At 43.3% G+C, this 24,850-nt stretch overlaps 1 protein-coding gene and 1 pseudogene across 1 annotated transcript in view; both read right to left on the bottom strand.

The window, feature by feature from the left end:
- The window catches only part of NRG1 (neuregulin 1), a 948,231-nt gene extending 946,000 nt beyond the window's left edge, over positions 1–2,231 (bottom strand). Inside the window, exon 1 of the mRNA XM_045821528.1 lies at positions 1,484–2,231. Coding sequence (XP_045677484.1) covers positions 1,484–2,231 — 748 coding nt within the window. The remainder of the gene's footprint in view (positions 1–1,483) is intronic.
- A 2,615-nt stretch (positions 2,232–4,846) lies between these two features.
- Positions 4,847–7,368, bottom strand: LOC123807766 (annotated as a pseudogene).
- Positions 7,369–24,850: the final 17,482 nt, after the last annotated feature.

The raw sequence follows: 24,850 nt of genomic DNA on the forward strand, positions 1-24,850 counted from the left end.
TGTTTTACAGTGACACCTATCAGCCGGACCTAGGGAATCCCAACGTCACTCAGCTGCCTTCAGCACCACCGCCTGGGAACAGCTTCTGTCCACAGAGTGGTGCAATCTTAACAGGTCTCTGGCGCCCAAAGTGCAGTGTTAAGACAAGGAAACGGTGGGTGAACAATGCTCCTTCCTGTCATTAAAACCAAATCATCAGACATTAATTAACTGCAGGATATAAGCACCACAAATGCCAACCAGAAACTTAAATTATTGGCCATCTCAGATACAAGTTTAAAGGAACGGACACACTCTGCGTCTCAGGCAGACTGACCACAGCATGATGCTGGGTTTTGTAAAAAAACATGCAATTAACATAACCATCTCTCAGACAGATACATAAAGACCCAGGAAGAAGCTGTTACCCATATTAGCATTTGTGACGTATAATCATGTTAATTTGGGGTTTGAGAAGAAACTCTGCTATGTTTTCCTGATGATGTGATAATCAGGAAATTACACAGATAGTTAGAACCTAGAAATTATTTCGTAAATGTAATGCTACCTCAAAAATATAATTAGATTAGCAGCTAATTTCTCACACGTGATCCATATTAAGGAGCCATGGAAATATCACTTATCAGTGGTAACGCAGAAAGGTCTGGGAAATCGACTGCTAAACTTATCTCCCAAAATACTTCAGGGCCTACACGTGAAGCTCCATAATTACATTCATCTGTTCTGATCCACTCCGGTGCCAAAATATACTCCAAACCGAAAACGACAATGCTTGAAATGATCTCTCTCTCTCTCTCTCACTCTCTCACTCTCACTCTCACTCTCTCTCAGTCTCTCTCACTCTCTCTCTCTCACACACACACACACACACAGAGAACCCACCAACTTTATACTCCTCACACATTCAAAAGGTACACATTAAACCTATCTGTTGGACATGGACTTCATCCAAACCTGCCACATTTACGGAAATCTCAGTGCACTGGCCTTCCCTTGTCCGCAGACACAAGCCCCCGTCCACTCAGGACTCCAAGTGAAGGCAAGGTGTGAGAACCCTGTTGGACTCATCCTTCTTCTTGCAAAGAAAAAACACCACAAAGACAGCCCATAATCAGCAATTTCTAACCCAAGCCAAGTTCAATACTGCACTCACAAGAAAGCAACGGGCCTTTTCCCTTCTGCTTGGTGAACGAAACCAAGGGATTAAAAAGTTTCAGGCGGCCCAACCAAACACCAAACTTGAGCTTTCATCAATGGCAAAGCCTAGAAAACAGGAAACTGGAGAAGGCGCTGCCTGTGGAATTCAACCGGCGAAACCTCAGTCTCTTGAGGTTCGCTTAGATAAGTCTGCAACCCCGAAACTGAACTTGCAAGACCGCATCTGCTCCGCAGCCGTCGAACCCCGGGAGTGCGCCCGCCGCGCTCCGCTCGCCACCTCCCCGCTGGACCCGGCCAAAGCACGCCCCAGGGGCGCGGGACTTACCGCACCGCTTGCACAGCACCCTGCTGACCTCCTTCTTGAGGTTCCGGCCAGTCTCTAGAGGGGGGAAAGATGCTCGGAAGGCGGCCGGCGCAAGGCTGCTGCTGTTGGCGTCGGGCTCCATGAAGAAGATGTACCTGCTGTCTTCCTTGAGCCTCCCGCAGGAGGGGAAAGCCGGGTGGTCCCAGGCGCCCAGGCGCACGGTGAGCAGCGAGTCCTTCTTCAAGCCCCCGGCTTTCACCGCCCACACCTGGTGCACCTTCACGAGATAGGGCGCCTCTTCCCCCGGGGGTCCGACGCTGGTCGCCGGGGCGGTGGGCCAAGAGGGCACGGTCCCGTTGGCAGTGGGCAGCGGCTCCTGGGCGCGCGACCCCAGCGCTCCCGGGCCAGCGGCTGGCAGCTGACGCTCGCCTTCCCACGCCCCTGCCTCGCCCGCCGCCGCCGCCTGCCTGTCGAGTGCCCCCTGCTGCCGCCGCGGCGGGTGCACCTTTCCCTCGATCACCACCGCGGCGCGCTGAGCCAGCTCCTGCACCGAGCCCACGCTGGGCGGGGACGAGTAGCACACCGAGGCCCCCGCGGGAACCGCGTCGTCGCCGGCGGCCGCCCCCGGCGCCAAGGCCGCGGTCCATAGCAGCAGCGGCAGGAGCAGCAGCAGCGGCAGAGGCGGCAGCGAAGAGCGGGTGGCGTGGCCGGGCCGCGGGGCCCGAGGGCTGGCACCCCCGGAGCGGTGCGGGGCGCGTTGCCATCTCATGGTGCGAGGTGCGTGCGGACTCCGGACTGTCTCGATTCGGACTCTGCCTCGCTCTCTTGCGCTGCCTAGCCTCCCTTTTCCTCTCCCCCACCCACCCCCCACTTCTCCCGCCCTTGCCCCCCTCCTTTTATTTATTTATTGGGGGGCGGTGTAGGAGAGTTGTTTATGGGAGCCGGAGGAGGAGGAGGAGGCAGGGAGGGAGGAGGTGGGTGGAACCACAGAAAGGCGAAGAGGTATAAGGGTAAAAAATTAAAGCAAAAGAAAAAAAAATCCGCTGCCACCTCCTGGGTTGCTGGGAGTGACAGGTCCTCCTGGCGCCGCCGCCGCGCCCGAACCCTGCTGTCGGGGCTGCTGTCACTGGAGGAGGACGTGGAGGTGGCGGAGCTGCTCAGCGGGTAACAGTCCTTTGTGTGAAGTGATGCTGCGGCGGCTGCTGAGGCTGCGAGCGAGCGGCTGGGCGAGCGCGCGAGGGAGAGCGCCCTGGAGGCGGAGTTGCGTGCCTGGAAATCGCTGGGTGGCCGCGGCGGCAGCGCCCTGCGCCGCGCCAGCCTGTTTACCTGTGCTGCGAACTCGCCCCGCGCTCGCCTTCCCCATGCTGAGGCCGAGTCGGTCCTCCTCCGTCTTCCCTGCCCTGCGCGCCGCCTCCCTCTCTGCTGCCCTGCTTGCTGCAATGGGAGGCCGGGCGGCAGACAGGCTGCAGTCCGAGTGGGCTGCGCAGATTTACTGGGGAGTGAGAGGTGACGCTTCAGTAATCGGGGACCTGTTAGCCCGAACGCGGAGGGGGGGGGCGGCGGGGGAGGCGGGCTGGTGAGGAAGTGGGGACACGGGAGATGCGGGTCACCGCTTCCAAAAAGTTCTGGGTGAACTGGTTATTTGAGAGTCAAAGGGAGCAACATGTTCACGGGGAACTAGCAGCAATTAAACAACTTCTTGCCGAGCTCGCTCTCCTTCAAACGCACGCACGCACGCACGCACAGTGGGCACTTCAGGTATGACACCGCTTTCACTCCATTCTCCCGTGACACTTCAGTCGTGATCGCCCTTGCCTTCCCTTTGACTGAAATTCCTGGCTCGCCGTGACTTTAGGTCGTGTGGCGCTGCTACCATGAGCACTGTTGCTTCAGAAGGCCGTGTTGTGTAAAGTTTATGGCACTTTGTCAACTAGTCACTTAAGTAAGAAATGAAAGGAAATGGCTACGGGAGCAAAAGATCCCAGACACGAGGAGCCATAGGTAAAATGCAGACGCTCCATCCGAATACCAGCCCCCCACTCCATCCGCCCCCCTCTCCCACCACCTGTCCTGCAAAATTCAAGGAGCTTTTAAAACAAGAATCCATCATCTCCCATGGATGTTCTTTTCAAGCAAGTACTACTCAACAGAAGAAGAACACGTTTTTAGCATTTAAAGGAAAATATTTCCCTTAGGCTCTTTTATGGCAAAAAAATATATATTCGGTGACCTAATAAAGCTGGGTTCAAGGTATTCAATGGCCAGTAGATCCACATTGTGAGAATTTAAGATTTGAAAAGCACTTTAGAGTGTTCTATAATATTCTTTTTTTTTTTCAGTCTTCAAATATTTTTTTGGAAGGCTATGCATTGCTTTCATTCCTTGTATTTCAAATCGCTTTACATTTAATTTTGTGAAAACATGGCCTGGATTTTCTAGGACAAAAAAACCCTACAAATTGTTTTAGAAATGTAGAGAATTAGCCAACTTAAATAGCAAAAAGTACACCCTAATTACTGCTGCGCTGCAATCATTTCTCAATTTCCCCTGTTTCTTTTTTTTTAAGATTTTATTTATTTTTAGAGAGGGAAGGAAGGGAGAAAGAGAGAGAGAGAGAAACATCAATGTGCGGTTGCTGGGGGCCGTGGCCTGCAACCCAGGCATGTGCCCTGACTGGGAATCGAACCTGCGACACTTTGGTTCGCAGCCCGCACTCAATCCACTGAGCTACGCCAGCCAGGGCCCAGTGTCCCCTGTTTCTTAAATAACTATCCTGTCTGACAACACAGGATACAAAGAGCAATCGTGAAAAACAAACATTTACATAACTTCTGAAGTCTGAGAATATTCTGTCGGCACTGGATAGCCAATCACAGGGCAGCAGCGGCTGCAGGGTCTGGTGGTTCACACCATCGTGCGTATTTGGAACACTGCTCTGTACTGCTGAGTGCGAGCATAACCATTCAGGTAAGTCTACATACCAACAGACACGAAATTACTTCCAAATCTCCCATTGGCGTAATATGTAGCACTGTTAACACCATTCTGGGTTTTTGCCCCCAGATCTCTTTTTTTCATTGTTGTTGCAGTACAATTTTCTTTTACTCCCATCCCAACCCACCCACCCAGCCCTCCCCTCCTCCCACCCATTTCCACCTGTCCCTAGTTTTTATCCATGTGTCTTTTATACTCGTTCCTGTAAACCCTTCCCCTTTTCCCCTGAAATTCCCTTTCCTCTCCCCCAGATCTCTCTTAAGCACACTAGAGTAGCTTCTATCATAATTTTCCCTGTTCCTAAAGGTATTAAACCCACCTCTTTTTCCCAGACTATCTGTTTCCATGGCCATCCTTCATGCCCTCTCTACCCCTGGAATGGCCTGAACCTCAGTCTTCAACCAAGTGAAGCAACTTGCAATTGCTTGATTAGCTTCATAAACCACAGAGATGAGGTCGCTCACTTGCTTTGTGTTATTAGGTGTAAAGAAAGTGTATGCCATGCCTGTTTGGGTGCTGCAAGCGGTTTTTCCAATTCAATGAATATAATCCTCTGAGGAGTTAGGGTAGTCATAACTGATGACAAATTTCCCATCTTCCACATTTGTAAGGTGTTGTCATGTGGCAAAATAGGAATGTACGGAGTTTCACACACTGCAGCAGCCAGGCCAAAAATAAAAACTTAGACACTTGTATTTCCAAGAAGGTACTGCAAAAAATACAGTTAAAGTAGTTACTTACCCTTTCCCTGTAGGAATACCATTGAGGTTGAGGGGTGGGCAGTGAGGAAGACACTTCACCTGTGTCTTATTAGCCACCAAATGATAGAAGCCTGTCAAAAGATGTGTGTTCCCCAACACACTCCCAAATCAGCAAGTGCCCTTACAGATGATCAGCTGACATCTGAATGCTGCTGTGCAGTAGGGCCACTTAAAGGTTCACAGCAGCCTCTTCATGCGCTCATTTGGAGGACCTTTAAACCAAAATGTGCATGGTCTTCTGCATCGCACACTCATTGGAAGTTCAGAATTCTGCCCACGCTGCTTGTTTTGCCAAAACCTTAACCTTACAACTGCAACTGCAAGAAAAACATACCTGTCCATGCAAAGTTGCTTTCATACACTGTGTCTCATCTAGGCAATCACTTCCAAGAAGCCAGGATTCGCTTGAGAGCGCATCTCTCTCTGGCAGGTCTCGACATAATGAGTGCTGTGTCGGTGAGGGAGGAACTTTGAAAGCATTGCTCTCTTTTCCCTCCAAGTGTGGGAAGTTGCTCCTGCAGTAGAGCTCATGTGCTAGAACGTCCCAATTTGTAAAAGGCTCAGTACCTTTTAAAGCTGCCCTCTCCATTTCAAACTTGAACAAACATTTCATTGATCATTGAAGTTTGGAAATATTTCTTTGACACTTTGGCAAACTCCATGAAATGCAAAGACTCAGAGACCACGGTACATAGTCTGAAACAACGCTGCACCATGGTCGTCATGCAAAGCACGGGACAGGAGAAATACCGTGGCAGCGAATTGTAAGCATAACTCCCACGTTCTCCCCCAAAGAGCACAGTTTATGGTGCAGAGGTGTGATCTCTGCCTTTTGAAGATCAGTGGCACGCTTTCAGATTTCCACGACTCTAATAGACTGGAAGCAACCAGCCAGTCACTGGTCCTCTGTCCTTCTCAAGTTCTCCAATTGTCATGATGGAGCCTTGCCACCAATACTTCACTTTTACATGAAAAACAAACAAACAAACAAACAGCAGCCCTCTGCAGGCCACCTCTGCAGCAATCTGAATAGGAGCTTTTCCATGTCTGCATTCGTTTAGAACCGGGTCACATTCCTGTTGACTCTTGTCACCATGGATACCCACGGCAGGCCACCCACCTATCCTCATTTTCTAGTAAGTTCATCACATCTTCCTTTGCATTCAACAAAAACAATAGTTTTGTTCTCTTCACTCGTGATCTCTTCCATCAGACGACTAAGTTTTCCATTCTTTTCTGCATCGTGACACAGGCCCACAGCCCGAAGAACGTCGTGGTTCGCACTCAGCCCCAGGGCCCCAGCGTTACATGCACACGGTCTCTCAGCAAACCTTCAGCAAGCTGCCTCACTTTTGGCCAAGTTGCACTCCACATCAGGTGTTGCCTGTCACGTCTTACCTCACCCACCATCTTCCTTATTTGGGGTTCAAAGCCCCTATCAAGCGTGCTATCTGCTTCATCACGGACAAAATAGGTGGGGTTTTTTTTCAGACTTGTTTTGCCACGCTCTAAAGAGTCAATCAGTCTTCCAGGTGTTGCAGTACAGGTTTCCACACCTCTCTCTAGACCACATATTTTTGGGCCCTTGGGAGCACCGCCGTAGACACGTGTAGACTTCAATCGGCGTGCTCTTCAGTACTCAGCAGCTGCTTGCTGCGCCTGTTGGGCCAGTTCCTGAGTTGAGCACCAAGCAAATAGGCCCATTACCTGTAGCAGTGGCTAATGATCAGTGTGGACATTGGCAGGCAGCACGTAAGACATGTTTCCCCAGATCCAGTCTGTGCTACTCCAACCATATCCGACCCACTTAGAGCCGCTGGCCATCCCTGAGCTTGAACAGCAGTGAGTTCAGTAAAGTTCTCTCTCGCAGTCATGCCCATGACATTTGGCAGGACAGTCTGCTTCATAAAAATTCCGAACAGGCTTTGGGCAGTTGTGACCTCTAACTTTAATTTCCTCACTTCTTCTGTATGTTTCCACCTCTTGCCCTGTGTGCCTAGCCCAATCAGGGAGTTCTTGATAAAAATTCTCCCCGGGGTTGACAGAACTTCTTTCCTGATAAAGGCTCTGCCTCACTTCCTCCAAATGGAGGTGCACCAAACCCTCCACCCCAGCCAGGCTCTCTGTCGCTCTAAGAGCCCAACATGGCATCAGTGGTCGAGGCTGGCGGGGAATGAAGTGGAGAGAATCGGGTGTGACCAGTCACTAGAAGTGGCTTTGGCAACAGCCAAGTCTTGCCCAGGTGACAGCAGAGGATGGACAGCAATGGTAGGATTCTGAGCTGCTCGCCTGGAGACTGGTGGAAATGAATAAGGTTCATAATATTCTTTATCCTGGGATTCTACAAGTTGCCTCTAGCAGTTTCTTGAAAGTATGTGGCATAAGCTTTGGATTTTTTTTGACATAAAAAAATAAGAGCAGATTATAAGCCACAAAGATTTTTCTTTTCTTGGCATGATATAGACAGCTAGAAAACAACATCCCACTCTCTCAAGTCCAGCCTGGAGGGGCAGGGTTTTGATGCTCGCTGCATGTTTTAATGCACAGGGATTCCTATTTCTTACACCCTGATGGAGAGCTTTCAAAGGGAGATAACCACAGAGCAGTGCAATAGTGCAGGTCTGGCCTCCAGTCATGTTTTCTTGAATGCTGTTGCTCCTGGTGATTTACTGAAAGAAAGTGGTCAAACATTCAATCCTACTGGTGTCTTCGCTTTTCTTTGACCTGACCTCACATGGTTCCAACTCTTGACTTCTTGGAGTTGTGATTCTAGCCTAGAGCACTTTCTCCCTTTCTCTCGACCTTTCAGACTTTATACGTTATTTATTGCTGTATGCCGAACCACTCCAAAACCTGTTGGCCTAAAGCAATACCCATTCAGGATTCTGTGGGTTGGCAGCTTTCACCGGACTCAGCTGGTAGGGTTCTTCTGTCCTCAGCTGGGCTCCCTGATGGCTTGGCTGGGGGCTGCCTAGTCTCAGGTGGCCTCAGCTGACACAGCTCATCTCTGGAAGACTGTGGTCTCTTTGCCTTTAGCAGGCTTAGCCTGGCCTTACTCATGGCAGCTGGACACGTTCCAAGAGAGTGGCCAGAAACATGCAAGGCACCTTTAGGCCTAAGCTCAGAACTGGCACCTCCTCGCTGCCACCATTGCAAGGCCAGCCAAATTCTGGAAGTGGAGGAGGAGACTCTTAAAGCGAGGGGCTGAGACATGCATTGCTAAGGGGCAGAGACGCAGGAAGGGGAAAACTGGAGGCCATTTCTGAAAAAGAATCCACCACAGAGAGTAAGCACCCTGTGAAGTCCACCCACCACCCCCTGAAGCCTCCTTTCTTAAATACTACACCCTCGGAGTGGCCACGCGCCCAGGGCACGCCCCCGGCCTTTGCAGACTGTGTCACACCTCCTCACTTTAGATTGTGCTATTTTATTGAGCCCACATGTTTCCGTTTTACTCCAGTCCCTCCAACTAGATTGTAAGTTGTGAAAAGCAGGGACCATATTTTCAGTATTCCCTTGCTTTAACCGTTTGGGGGCACATATTAAGTGCCCAGTGAATCTCAGCTGATGACTCACGAACTGATATGTAAACTGTAGCTCACCACAGGTTACCTCAATATCGCCCAGCACTGTGGCAGGGAGATGGAATTCCGGGCAATAAAAACAAGAATAAAATGTTAAAGCACTGCTTTAAAGAGTCATTAAATGCATACATACCCCCTATTAGTACTTTACAATGCATTTTATCTATGATTAAACACAAGCTGCTGCTTATATTTTTTTAATGTATTATTGTAATGCCCTTACCTCGCTCCCACATTTTTTCCTACTCCTCTCTCAGCTGAATGGTAAGGGGTAATTCTTGCAGATATTTTCTGTGCGAAGGTAAGCCTTGTGAGAACGGTTCAGTAGTAAGAACCATTTGCACATCTACTTCATGTCAGTTCCTGGAGTCCGCGTTTTCAAGAGCACACACGCAGTGGCTGCATGTTACCTTCTTTGGCCCTTTCAAAGGAAGGAGGAATAGCATTTCTAATAAGATCAAACCATGTTTGAGAGATGGTTTACATTATTGTTGTGTAATTAAATGCTCTTCAAAAAAGAGGCAATGTGTCTACATCATTGTTCTAGAAAGACAACAATGAAAAGGTTCATTATTGTGAACACCCTAAACCAGGGTCCTTAAATTGTAGTGTGCGTGCAAAACACGTATGCACCCAAGGCTCAGATTTCCAGCCCCACCCCAGAGTTTCGGATGCAGAGGTCTGGGGTGGGCAGCAGGGATCTGAATTCTAACAAGTTCCCAAGCGACACTGGGCTGCTGCTGGCAGAGAGACCACACGTCAGGAACCACTACCCAAACCTTCAGATTTATAAACTTCAACCTACATAATAACATTGTAAACATGTGCAAACATAATTGGGCATTTTATTCAAAAACACCATGTCCCCTTCCTCATGAATTTTTCCCCATTACAATTTTGTAATATATATATATACACACTATATAAATATATATATATATCCTCCGTAGTTGATAGAAGGAGACTTATTTAGCAGACTTATTCTGACTAGTTAAGGAGATGTGGGTAACCACCTACTGACAGTAAGTGCTCCAATGAGAACTTAACTTGTCTCTCTGGCCACTTGGAACCAAAAGGAAAACGAGAGATCAGAGTAGTTACCATGTTACCTGGGAACATTTTATCTGCTCGCTCAAGGAACGAACAGATAAAATTATGCAGGTAAAAGTGAACTACTACATTTACTAGTTTAGAAAATCTGAAGAGGAAGTCCTCAGTGCAGTGGCAACCTGAATAGGTTCTCCCACCCCCAGAACTTTGTACCCGATGAAATGCTATTAAATGATGGTCATTGTAGGGACAACAGGAAATTCACAGACACATGGATTCCTACTGTATCACCGCTGACCAGCAGCAGGCAGGGTGTGCACCTCCAGCTGTAAATCACGCAGCTGCCATGCTCTGGGTCCCGGAGTCCTGAATCTGCAGTCTCACTAAAAGAAGCCTGGCTGGGTTGGCAGCCTGTCTTGGAGCAGACGCAGGACCCAGAAGAATTTAGACACAGTGAATTGACAATAAGCTGGGCTGGAGAGAACAGCAACAAAAGAACTGGTGAATTATAGACCCATAGAAGCCACCCATCAGAAGCAATGTGGCAAAATGTCTCCACTGAAAAGTAGCTAGAAAGATAAGGAGGCCTCATTAAATAGTGGCCATAAGATGAGTCTTCAAAAACCAGGCCAAGCCCTGTGAGTCACAGACACTGGAGGCCCTGGTCACTTCCAGACACCCATGCGCCCATTTATCCATCCTATCCATCCACCCACCCATCCATCCATCCCTTTAATTACGTAATATAAAGGGCTGTACTATGTATGTAGCATAAGGTGGGAATACAGAGATGAAAGGCTCCTGCCCCGAAGAAACTCAGAACCTAAGTGCCACTAATATGCACACTTTGAGATGACAAGAAATCCTGGAGATTACACATATTTCAGCCCAGCGGAGAGGGAGAAAGGAGAATGAAACCAAGAAGATTTTCTGATTTTTTAACCCTTTTTATTACTTGTTGTGTGTGATTCAAGACAACTTTGAACTTTGCAGCAAGTATGGAAGATCAATAAGCCTCATTTAGGTTCACTTTCTTAACTCACCAAAGCAACAGCTCTTACTGGCCAACCAAGAGGTGAATACTCGTTGGATATTTGCATTGAGCAATATATAAGGTTTAAGGACATAACTGACCTGGTGTCAGATTCCAATTCTGCTGTTTATCGGCCCTGGAACCCTAGAAACATGTATGAATTTTCTGTGTCTGTTTTCTTATTTATTAAATAAAGAAAGTCCCCACTTTATTTCGCAGGACACTTGCAAAGATTAGAATAGATTAGGATAGATGAAAATTCTTTAGAAACTCCGTTGTTATGTAAAATACAAAGTGAATAAATGATATTTTACCCTCAAGAATCTTCCAACCCAGTAATGAAAATAGCACATTTTGGAAATCACCTTAAAGTTGGTCATATGTCTACTTAAACATCTTTATTGTCAGAAGCTCATTATTTCCTATGGATGCTTTATTCCATTATTGAACATATCTGACTCTTCAAAGTGCTCTTCTATAACAGGCTGTAAGACACTTATTTAAGATCTGGTCATAAAATTCAAACAGTGATTCTCTGATGTGCACTGATGCTACATCAGTATTTGTTTAGACGGAGTCAGCCATGATTGCTGGTCTGGGGCTGGCAAGCCTGTCTCTCCCATCATCCCCCCCATCTGTTCGCATGAGTTAATAATTTTTTGAGGGGAGATTATTGATGTTTCTGTTGTTGTTGGGGGTGGGGTGTGCCCATGTGTGTGTGTTTTCTAAAGGAGAAAGGAGAGAATTGAGGAAGAAATAGAAGAGGGAGGAGGACGGAAGACAGGATGGTGTGGGGTGTGTGCCCCAAGCTAGCTCAGAACAAGGGCTTGTCCTTCTAGGGACAAGTCCACGAGTCAAAGCTGATGTGGCCATGTGATGAAGAACGTGATAAAACTTAAAGGCATATACCATGCGTGTTGCTTTAAAATGCAGGCAAAATGTTTGAAAAATCATTGTGAAGGGCAAGAGTGCTTTCCATTCCTGAGAAGAAAGATCACTGCAGAAGTGTCCTGCAGAAATGAAGGGGGGACGAGACCTAGGGGGAATGTCACTGCCCTTGTCAGAGAAGTGGGAGAGCTGTGTTCTCATGGCAGTGCCTGTTCAGAAGGAAGATGGAATAGAAGACTAGTAGATTTGGTTCCCACATGTGTGAAGGGATGGGACATCCCACAGTATGCTCAGTGGGAAGTCCCAGACACCACCACAGCACACTTTGGGGGAGGTGGTAAGGAAGGTGGATATCAAGCTGAGACCCTCTAGTTATACCATGTAGGCTAATGAGCTAGAAACGCAGGTATCAATGTTACTACAACTTCCTTGGTACCCTCCTTGGAGAAAAAAGATGATAAATATTCACATTATTACTAACTAATAACATAACACAATACTGCGAGGTAAAAAAGGAATTCTTATCATCATTTTGCAGATTATTGAAGCCAGTTGTTGAGGTCAAATATTTTTTTCATTTATCACTTTTCCTTGAGCATAGGTTTCTTTCTTATGCCTTATTAGTAGTGAGACACTATCAACAGATAACATGTAAACCATCCAACAGAAATATGCTACTTAAAGATCTGAAATACATTATACATAAATCCCCTCAAAAACTGACTTGAAAATTATTGTACACTCATGTGTAGGAGTAATGCATACAATTTTATTTATATATCCAGGAACATTCTTTGGAGCTTATTGTTGCTATTTACATAAATGCCAAATTTTAAGGAAAAAAGGAGATTTAATGCTTAAGTTTTCTCAGTAAGCAAACAGCAAACAGCATTTTTGCTTTTTTTTCCAATTATTCCAAAAGGATTCAATGGCTATTTTTAAAATCCAAGAGATTTTCCTTAGGGATGAATACAACCCTGCAAGAAACTTCTGAGAAACTTGTATGAAGCTAAATAGTCATATTTGTGATAGATTATTTTTCTAAACCTTACAGTACCCTATACCCTAAATGAGTCTAATAAAGAAGAAAAAGTCCTGGCTGGTGTGGCTCAGTGGATTGAGCACCAGCCTGCCAACCAAAGGGTCACTGGTTCAATTCCCAGATAGGCCACACACCTGGGTTGTGGGCCACGTCTCCAACAAGGGACACGTGAGAGGCAACCACACAGTGATGTTTCTCTCCCTCTCTTTCTCCCTCCCTTCCCCTCTCTAAAGTAAGTAAGTTAAATCTTTAAAAAAAACCTTATTAAAAAAAAGAAAAAAGCAACTGACAAATTATGAGACTCAAAGATACAATCCTGACACTTCGTTTCCGACAATTTGACAATTTTTATTATTTCACCGTGGAAGCTCTCATCATCTCCTTTCCCTTGAAGGACTGGGGTACAGATGGCACCTTCAATCACACACACAAAACTAACAGACATTTAGAACTCAGGTGGAATTGCAGCCCACCTTATTTTGTGCATCTCTTTCCATGAGAACAGAGTACTTCCAATTTTGTCAGCTTTGTGTTCTTTTGGTTTTATAGACTGTTCTGCCTTAGAACACTTCACATATGTGGACAGAATGACATATGCACTCCTAAACATAAACATAACTCCATAGAAACCACAATTACTTTATATCAACTTCTTTATGCAGTTTTAGTAAAAGTCTCTGTACAGTAGAGAGTTTGTTACTAGGATGAGGGGGCTCTGAAGTGTAGAAGCCTGAAATACAAAGGCATGTAATAAAAAAAAATCAAAGCAAGAAAAATCACTAACTCCTACCCTACTGGCAGGTTTTGCATCAGTTTTTACTACATCTGCTCATGACAAAATGATATAAATAAATATTTTATTACCCACTCCCTAACCTGGGGTTCCATATTAGAACATCATAAACTTTCCCTATTAGGTTATACTTTGAATCATAAAGAAATACATCAAATGTTAGAGCAGGAAAGAATCCTAGAGATTTAATTCAAAGCTCTAAATTTTAGAGATGATAAAAGACTCAGAAAATCTGATTGCCTTTTCCAGGGTCATAAAGCTAATTGTTTTCTGAAGTAGGCTTAGAACTCAGGCCCTGCTCTCCCAAACCTGTGCTTTGGCCATGAGCCACAATAGTTTAACAAAAAGCCCTGTCATAAGCCTCCCTAAAATTCACTGGTAGCCTAGACTCTCCATTCAAAAACCACTTCTGGAAGTGATTGGATACATCATCATAGCACCTTGGAAACGCTGAGTTCTCAGCACCTACGAGGCAAAATTCTCCATCACAAAGCTTTCCTCTTACAAAGTTCAAGAGTGTCAGCCACTAAGCAGGCGCTGAGCAGCCTCTCCTGCCTCTGTTCCCAAAAATTAACACACAACAGCTTTCTACTGGTTGTCCCTGTTTATTAAGTATGTCCTTTTTCCATAGCAAGGGTCTTGCCTGCCATAAGAAATTGGCTCAAGTAGGGACATGAAAGAGTTAAAGGCTTTTGCACCCTCTTTTTCTGGAATGTATCAGTGTAGGTTCCTGGAGTTGGTTTCTGGAGTTCCCTGAGTGAAATCCAAAACTGGCCCTTACATGGAGCGCAAACAGATGGACGACAGAGGCAGACCCTCCAGATTGGTGGGTGGCCAGTTTAATAAGCAAGGGACCTGACATAAAAGATTGTATGTAACTCCCTCCCTTGTTGTTATGGGGTACATCCTTCAGTAGCCACCGAGAAAGGGTGCATAAGAGTAAATGTTGTCAGATTGTCCTTACACTTCATCAGCAATTTGGCCAAGTATAGAGTTCTAGGTTGAAATAGTTTTCTCTTAGAATGTAGAAGATGTGGCTTCATTGTTTGTGTTCCAGTATTGTTTTTATGAAATCTAAAGTCATTCTAATTCCTGTTCCCTTTTATATTCCAATCTCAAGAGGAACTAATTATACATAAAAGTGTATATGTGTATATGTGTAAATATACATGTGTATATATAAATATATATGTATTTATATTATTTACAGATATGGGATAATGCTACATTTTCACGAATTGTAGTGCTACTACATTTAATTACATGTCAATAAAAGTATTTCTGTAAATCGTTTTTAGGGCTGTCTAGTATTCCATTTATACTATAGTTTATTTCATCAGTCTTCTGTTTATGGACATGGAGGTTATTTACAGTTTTGTGATACTGGAAACAAATATAAATATTCTTTTAGCTAAATCTCCATGTAGATTCTCCATTATTTACTGGTGAGTAACTGAAAGCCATGAGCCTGTCCCTTGTCTTTAAAATGGAAATATTATTTGTGCCATGGTTTGAGGGTTGAATTAAGTGAATCACCTAACACATAGTGGATAGAAATAACTGTTCATTCCCTCTCCACATTTATAAATAGCCCCTCTCAAAGGCCAAATCACAATCTGAGTTATGCATACTAGGCTTTATTAAAAATCATTGGGAAAAAAAGTTCAATTTGAAATACGGCCATTGTTTGAATCTGCACTTTTTGTTCTTAGCTTGCTTGTGATTTCAATTTCCTTAGATTTAGTTCTGATCTTAATACAGGTAAAAATTCCATGGTTACATAGTCAAGATACGAGTTTCAAAGTATTTTGCATACTAATACAACTAATAAATACAACTAATAAATATTTAGGATATATTATATGCCAGTTCATTAGCCTCAAAAACTGTGTTAGTTTATAGATATACCTAATTTTTCAAAATCTAAAATAGCATTATCTAACTTAGTCACCAACTTTATTCACTACATTTAATACTGGACTACTTTTGGCTATTTCCAAAACTGGAATTTATTCTAAAAAAAATGAATATTTGTTACTCTCACATTCAAAAGAAGTTGATAAGCAGCATAGTTGGGTAGAAAGAACAATGAAAAGGGAATCAGAAGAAATTGCTTCAAACTTTAATGTGTTATTACCAAGTATATGACCTAAGGAAAATCATATAATCACTAAACCATTTTTCCTTCTGCAAAATAGTAATGCAGGTATCTGCCTTGCTAGCTTTTAGAGCTACTGATAATACACACTTCATGTAACAAATACAGAAACCCTGGACTGAGCAGAATATTCACAGTTGAGTAGGAATAACATGGACCCTGACTCACCCTGGGTGACAGAATCAAAATAATATTATGTCTGTGAAAGCATTTAACATTTTTTTCATGCTCCCAGCAATGATGGCCACCCTCAAATCATGGAACAATCCAGGACCCAATCCCAGGACTCTCTATTAACTTTATGATTAATCATGGGACTAGGCAATACAGCAGCACCTGTCCAGCCTAAAGGAGGAAGCATCTAGAAATTACTGAGGGCTGAACCCAACTCATTTCAACAGCTTAAAAAACTCCCTTCTACTTCAGCAACCCGTCTCCCTCTCCCCCATTACATCCCTTGTGAGACTCCTTGAAAACACTTAACTACAGTCTGCAAGGGCCTGGCTGGAGGACAAGTCTGAAGACACGTCTCTCTTGCCAGACCTCAGAGCCATCTGGTTGCCTGGTGGGCCCCTGAAACAGGAGAAGACTGTGTGCTTGCTTACTGCTTCCACCAGGCAGTCCTCTGCATCATCCTGCATCGCTACTATAAAAGGGATTACAGAAGCTCACAGAGCAATTTTTTAAAAGATAAAGTCTCTTGAGGCTCCTTGCATCCACAGCTTCCTGGTGCCCCTCCCCTTCTCTGCTGCAGGACCAAGGTTCTCCTTTCATCAGTCCCCAGAAGTGCTGACAACCAATGGGCTGCCCAGCAGGAAGTCCCTCCCCGGGAGTCTCCCTCAGGCAGGACAGCTGTCTCGCCCAAGTTAGGCTTCTCCCTGAAGGACTAGCAGACTGTTGCACCTGCGTGTATGTAGCAATTGAAGTTCAATGTGTTCCTTTGCTTTTTCCTGTTATTCTCCCATTGTTCCCCAAAGCATTCCCCAATTAAACTTCCTGCTTGTAAATATCAGAGTCTTAGAGTATGTTTCCCAAGGAACCAGAACAACAATACACATGTGTCTATATACTTCTACATGTGTACAAACACGCACAGACTACGTATTAACTCGGCACACAACTGATAGCCAAATGACTGTCATATACCATATGAGTTCAGGGACAGTACAGATCACTGGGCTGTCTGCAGGGGACTGAATGATGAAACCTCTCACAAGTTATGGAGATACAGAATCTTCTACTTTCTCAGTTGAATTCAGTACACTGGTTTTCTCTTAAGTATCACCTGTAGTTGTTTAGACCCAGAAAAAATGTCAAAAAAAAACCCTACATATTTTGTATATAACAAATGATAGCTGGTCTTCATTATGACATTCATTCATACTTGTAAGAAGAAATTAGAAATTGTCTCCAGGTTACATACCTCATAAGCTGGTATTCTTTATCTCTTTCATGAAGACGGATGTCTCAAGAGGCCGGAAGGCACGTATCTTTATTCTACCAAATATTACATATTTCTGTGTTTTAGTTACACATAAAAATATATTGGGAACTGACGTCTCAAGTTGATTTTGATTTCTAAGAAATGAGTAGAACATAAAATTTAATTCATAACCCATCAGCTCTCGCCCATCTTAGCTTGACACATAATTCCAATAAAATTTGAAGTGAACCCAGTATTATTTCTAATGTTTGTCTTTTACTACAGTTGTGTGTTTCTTGCAATTTAAGCTCTATCCCAATATCCGTTGTCTACATTTCCTCGAAAGAGAAATACATGTTGTAAAACTTGAAATAAATAAGCAGTTAAAGACAAAAAAAAACGGCCAAATTATAAAACCAAAAGAACCTAACTGGCTCTAGATAATTTAATATAAACATTATGCCCTGGCTGGTGTGGCTCAATGAATTGAGTACCAGCCTGTGAATTAAAAGGTTGCCAGTTCAATTCCTGGTCCGGGCACATGCCTGGATTGCAGTCCAGGTCCCCAGATGGGGGCGTGTGAGAGGCAACCAACCACACACCAGTGTTTCTCTCCCTCTTTTTCTCCCTCCTTTCTTCTTCTCTCTCTAAAAATGAATAAATAACATTTTTTAACTTGTTAAATTAAAATAAAAGAGAAACATTATTACCTACTCTGCCTTGGTATGTGCACGCCTTATGCAGTGTACATTGTACTTATATATCTTTACTATGTACTGATGTCAATTAGTGGCTAATTTTACATGGAGTCCAGGAGATATTATATTATTATATTTTCTACTTTATGGATTATCTTAGGCTGTTCAGGATGTTATAACACACACCATAGACTGGGTGGCTTAAACAACAAATATTTATTTCTCACAGGTCTGGGGGGTAGAAGTTCAAAATTGGGGTGCCAGCATGGTTGGGTACTAGTGGATGTCCTTTCTCTGGTTTGAGGATGGGCATCTTACTGGATCCTCACCTGGAAGTGAGAAAGCAAGCAAGAGGTGTATCTCTTCTAAAAAGGGAACTAATCCCACCATGAGGGCTCCACCCTCATGACCTAATTACCTCCCAAAGGTCTCACCTCCAAATATTACCTTAGTAATAGGGCCTCAAAGGTAGGGGAGAGGGACAAGCATGAAGTCCTTTGAAAATATTCATTCTTGCCCTGGCTGGCATAGCTCAGTGGATTGAGCGTGGGCTGCGAACCAAAGTGTCGCAGGTTCGATTCCCAGTCAGGGCACGTGCCTGGGTTGCAGTCCATGACCCCCAGCAACCGCACATTGATGTTTCTCTCTCTCTCTTTCTCCCTCCCTTCCCTCTCTAAAAATAAATAAATAAAATCTTAAAAAAAGAAAATATTCATTCTTATTCTACGCCTAACCAAAAAAGTTCTAATTCAGCAATAAAAACTTAATATACAGTTTATAGTGTCTATGGAATTTTAAAAGAGCTAAAATCCCTGTGGAAGTTGCACTTACAAAACAGGTAACAAAGCCCTCTGTTACCATCATTTCAGAATGTAAGTAAGAATTATATTCCTTATTGGCTGCTTTAATTTTGTTGAACGGACAGTAAATTATATGAATGCTTCAGTGAGGACATGTTTATGCATTCATATCACTACCCATTGAACAATTGCTTTATTTTCAGGCAGTTATGGATAGGAATAGAAACTATGCAGCCTGTAAATTAGAGTAGTACTGAAGAGCAACCCCTTGGAGTAGCCAAAGAAAGAATAGCCAGAAAAAATGGAAATGTTAAATTATAGGCTATTTTTAAGGAAATACAGCCTTTGAAAAAATTGCAAGTACCTGAGATAATGCAAACTAAGCAAAGAACTACTACAATAGTGGTTCTTACGAGATTTGGTTTAATGCCTAGAAAATAATTATCTAGAATTACCATATCAATTATTTGCAGGTAAACAGTTGCTTTTTCTCCAGCTTAAGGGCATTCAAAACAATTGGTTTACTGAAATAATTTATAAATCTCCCCCTCAGCAATCTTATTTTATGTATTAACTTGGATGTATTAAAGCAAAGTTTGCTGCATACTTGCCTCCCAAGTGCTATGCCTTCCACACAGCTAAGCCTCAGTTCTGTTCATTTGTGATCTCAGTTGCTAGATTTCCATTTCATCTGGGTTATCTGAAAAAGCATTGATTGTGCTTTTTTATCCTGCAAATGCTTCTTCTATCAAAACTAATCCTGCCATTAAAATGCCTGAGCATAAATATTAAAACATTTCACTTAAAACAAGGTTTTAAAAGCGTGTATTAAGTATAATAAGGTATTTTCCTTACTATGTTTTATAGCTAATGCATCATTACTGGATCCGATCCTGGAATTACCCAGAACAAAGTCATTCAAGGCAGTGTGGGCTCCTAAGGGGAAGAACATCTCAAAACTTGCCCTTGACCCTCATCCAGTCACATTCACCACCAACAAACCCCAAGACAGAACAAGTGAAATAAGAATAATAATCATGCCTAGAGAGAGCATTTTTGGTTAAGAGGATATATTAAACAGAAAAGTGATTTCTGTTTTCGAAAGAGTTATAAAATAGTTTCTTCTCAAAGTAGTTAACACTATTAAACTTCATTATACTTTTTTAAATGATTACAAATTCTCAATCAAAAATGGGAAAATCTCAGAGAGTTTATTACAGTAAACAGTTTAGATAACAAAGCAGTAATCATCTAGGTATATCTTACGTGATATAAATAAGTTACTCTGCATAACTATGAAAGAGGATGAGATAGCCTCTGGGATCCATCACAGGCTCCGCAGCCAGATTCTCTGAGTTTAGATCTTGACTTGACCGCTCCCTCGTCAAACTCCCTGTGCCTCAGGTTCTGCCCGTAACAAATGGAGATGACCATAACTGTACCTACCTCATAGAATTATTATAAGGATCAAGTGTATTAATACACATAAAGCAATTAGAACAGTACTTTAGCACGTCATAATTACTCAAAAAGCATTAGCTAGCCAGTGTTGCCAGCTAATTTTTTCACCCTGAAGTTGACTCAAAAGTTCCCCACATTCTGTGTCCTAGTTTAGACACTCACATAATCTATTATGTGTACATATGTTTTTAAAGCTTCCTATCATTGAAAAAAATGTACGTAACATATAGACATCAAAAAATGAGGTGGCTTTTTTCTTAAAGCTTGGGTATTGTAAAAAATTGCGACCTACTTGCTTTTAGTCTGTGAATAGCCCAGCCTTTCAGACCTGAAGTTTGGAACAGAAGAAATCCCACACTGTGTGGTGCCCCTGGCTACTGCGGTTCTTTGACGATGGTACTTGGAGGAAGGCTCCAGGGATCACGTGGCTGCCCTCCACAGAAGCAAACCAAAGCTCTCAGGAGTGTAACCCAACAACCTTTCACAGCCTCCCTGGGGCCCATCGAGCATCCATTCATTAATTGATGCCAATCCTCTTAAACCATGTTCCACTTTTAATGTATTCCATTCTATAAGGACAGTAAACTAAAAAGGCATATTATTTTTTTATGTTTATCCTGAAAACTGCACTTTTAATCTTAACTGTGTCTTTATGTTCCAGATTCCCACAAATAAAGACATTACTATTAAAGTGAAAAAAAGAGTCATATACATAGCATACGAGTTGAAAGACATTCTTGATCTTTTAGACTTAATTTCTCTAGATTTATCAAACTGTCCAAACACCTACATGCAAGCCTCTTAATTTACTATAAATAACCAAATAGGGTTGACACAGGTGTGAACCAAATATCTTTCCCTCACTTTCTTCCTGCCTTCCCCCTTATTTAATCCCTATGAATACTTATTGAATACCTTTATATTTCAGACACATTTATAGGTGCAGGGGATACCAACAACATTATTTGCAATCACGGAATGTAAACTTTAGTAAATTCCATGCATTATTCATCTATTGCTGTGCAACACTATTACCCCAAACTTCGTTCCCTAAGAAAGCACACATTTCTCATCTCATACCCTGGGGGTCAGCAGCATGGGTGCAGTTCAGCTGGGTCCTCTGCAAGGCTGCAAGCAACGTGTTGGCCAGGACTGCACTCTCGTCTGAGGTTCAAGCCGGGACGGATCTGTTTCCTAACTCATGTGATTATTGGCAGCATTCAGTTCCTTAGAAATGCTGGACTGGGGACCTTAGTTTCGTATTGACTGTTGGTCAGAGCTGCTCTCAGTTTCTTGCCATGTGACCCTCTTCATGGGCAGTTTAAGCGTGGCAGCTTGTTTCTGCAAAACCAGCAAGGGAGAGACAACCTCCTCATGGAATTACAATCTTATGTAATATGCACATCCACATAATCATGTACCTCCATCATTTTGCCATATTCTATTGGTTAGAAGCAAAGTCACAGACCCACCTACACCTTAGGGGAAGTGACTGCATCAAGTCATAGATACAGGGAGGTGGGGATCATGGGGGCACCACACAGTCTGTTGGCTACAGGTTCATGACAATGCATGCTTTCCACCATCCCAAGGTCCCGCAGAGTCCATCCCATTACAGTATCTGCACAAGGTGCAGTATCTCATCATCAGGTCCAGGTGATGATGGCTGGTTAGGTTGCTCTGTCAGTCCATGAGATTGACTGAAGGGACAATTTATCTGTCCCCCCCTCCCCTGCAAATACAACATACAATGGTTGAACAGACGTAAGAAAGCATCTGGCCCTGGCCAGGTGGTATGGTTGATTGAAACATCATCCTGCACACCAAAAATGCTGCAGGATTCCAACACGATCAGGGTGCATACCCAGGTTGTGGGTTCCATCCCTGGTCGGGGTGCATACGGGAGGCAAGTGATCGATGCTTCTCTCTCGGATAGATAGATGTTTCTCTCCCTCTCCCTCCCTCTCTCTCTAAAATCAATAAATATGTCCTCGGGTGAGGATTTAAAAAAGAAAAAGGAAAATATCTATACATCTATAAAGATATATATATTCTATCCTGTTAAAAAAGCAGGGAAATAGAAGGTATGAAGGAGTCATCCTGGCAAAGGTTGACAGCTCCTTGACTAGATCTCAAAGACTAGGATAATTCTTCTCATCTCTTGTTCACTCCCTCTGGGCTCTTGGCTTTGCCCACTGATACTATTTGGCAATGGTCTTGATCAAAGGAACATTTTGAAAATACATAAATAAAAATAAAGAAGAAAAGGAAGATCACCTTCAAAATAACACAAATGTGCCACGTATTTAATTTTTTTTTTTCTCCTAAAAGCTGAAGGGGCTTCCTTAGATGTTATCAGATTAAAGTCACTACGGCCACGAAAGAAAGATTAGTGTCCTCTGAGACATACTTCTTCTGCATGTGCGGTCACTTGTGTTAGTTTGTGAAAATTAGCATGTGTTAATTTCACATGCTATTTTAAACAGCCTGCCTCTGGCCTGTAGAATCTGGGGGTTCCCACTGCCTCTTCCACTTTTTCCTTTCTCTGCCCCTTTCAGTCCAAGCTAACATTGTTTTTCCCAAAACCATTTTCTCACATACTTTATGGGTCTTCTGTGAATTTCACTGAAGTTTAGTCCTTAGACAAAGGGACAATGCTTTGAGTCTCCTAGGGGCCCCTGAACACTTTGAACACAAAGTTTCACAGGGCACAAAGTCAACCTCTTGAAAAGGCCCTTTGTGTGATTGAATACTACTCTAGCCCTTTGATGGGAAGTTTAACAAAAGGTTACACAGCCACACCCTCATCTGTTCCTCTAGACCTGGTGTTTAGGACAGCTCTTGGAACCATTTCTCAAATTCAGTGTCTTTGCCTGTGGAAGTGAGGGCTTCCCAAATCACCAAGCCCTGGCTCCTTTGTAACAGTTCTTCCCTCAATTTATCTCCCTCCTATTTTACCTGGCATTTTATCTCCCTCAATTTATCTTGCATTTTCCCAAGCAGGACGAAACCAGACAGCATATTAGACAACTTTCTTGAAAATCTCCTTAGCTGGATAACTACAAGTACATCTTACACTTATAATTTATTTTTCCCACATACTTTCAGGAGACCATTTCTCATTACATAATAAAGACTCCCTTTTCTCCAACTTCCAATAACCCACCTTCCACTTACTTTTGAACCCTATCAGCGCCATCCCTAAAGTCCAGATTTCTACGACCAATACATTAAAAGCAACTTAGACTTTTTATACCAGGCTTCCCCACATTTCTCCAGCCTCTACCCACTACCCAGTTCCAAAATTACTACTACGTTTTAGAGATTTGTTATGATATCATCCAACTTCTGGTACCAAAATCTGTATTCGTCATCTACCTATTACCATAAACTTAGTATACTTCTTAAAAACCTGCATTTATTATCTGACCCACAGTTTGTATGGGTCAGGAATTTGAGAACAGCTCAGCTGGGTATCCTACGGGCTACAATCAAGGTGTCAGGCAGGTAGTCTCACCTGAAGTTTACGTGGAGAAGGATCCACTTCTTCACTCAAAAGGCTATTAGAGGCAATAAGCAGCTTCTGGGTCCCCAGACTGGGAGCCTGTGTCTCTTGTCACGTGGACTTTTTACAACATATCTGCTTGCTTCTTCAAAATTAATGAGAGAGAGTCCGCCCCCAAGACAGGCAGGGCAAGCTTATGTAATGTAAGCACAGGGCCAAAATCACATCTACTTCATCACCTGCACCACGTTCTATTGGTCAGAAACAAGGCACTGGCTGTGCCCAAACTCAAGTGGAGGAGACCCTTGTCCTGGAATAATCCTAGAACGTGCCCTCACTCCCCAGAACAAAGCTGCCCTGTGGAAATCAATGAAGCTCCTCTCCATCTCTTCTCAACACTCATTTTAGGGTGTTAGCATGATATTTAAAGTTCCTCAAATCAGCTTCCATGTTTGTAAAATAAATCTTATTCCCATTTGCACCTCACAGATACATCAAAGAGGATGTTAAGAGGAGTGAAAAATCTAGTAAGATTTTGGAAATAAAAAACTACTAAAAAAATCGCAGATTATAATTCAGAGATTTCAGCCCCACCCCCCTGCCCCACCCCCAAGTGGGGAAAACACTCACCAGGACGAAGCAGGTATAAAAAAACTGGCCAAGAACAACAATGTGCAGAAGTGCCCTGTTGGTTCTCCTTATTTTAAAATGAATTCAACTGAAGAGAAAAATCTTAAGATTGGAAAAAGGATAAAGATATTTTATATAATTATCTTAGAAATGTGTTATTTTATTTTAAAAATGCTTATCATTAGTAAAATTATAAATAAAACATATGCTGTGATAATGATGCCTGTATTCTTATGCTTTCAGTATTTTAGTATTCACGTTTTATGCTGCCCGAGGAGGAATGTTTAATTAAGCAATTTTCTACAACAATTGGGATAATGCAGGTGATATCAAGGATAATTTAAATCTGCATACCACCGCATTAAGTAGAGGTGATTTCAGTGTGGTATTTTGCTATTCAATATTAAACTACATTGCTTTCACTGTCATTTCTAATGTTAAAAATATTAAGTACTATGGGATAAATTTTGCTTGTGTTTGATTTTAAAACATCATTTGCTAACCTTAAGTAGTAAGTGTATTCCATGCACTATTCTAATTGCTTTATATGTTCCAGCTCATTTAATCC

This window comes from Phyllostomus hastatus, unplaced genomic scaffold, assembly GCF_019186645.2.
Source record: "Phyllostomus hastatus isolate PE091 unplaced genomic scaffold, TTU_PhHast_1.1 phas_scaffold_46, whole genome shotgun sequence".
NCBI lineage: Eukaryota > Metazoa > Chordata > Mammalia > Chiroptera > Phyllostomidae > Phyllostomus > Phyllostomus hastatus.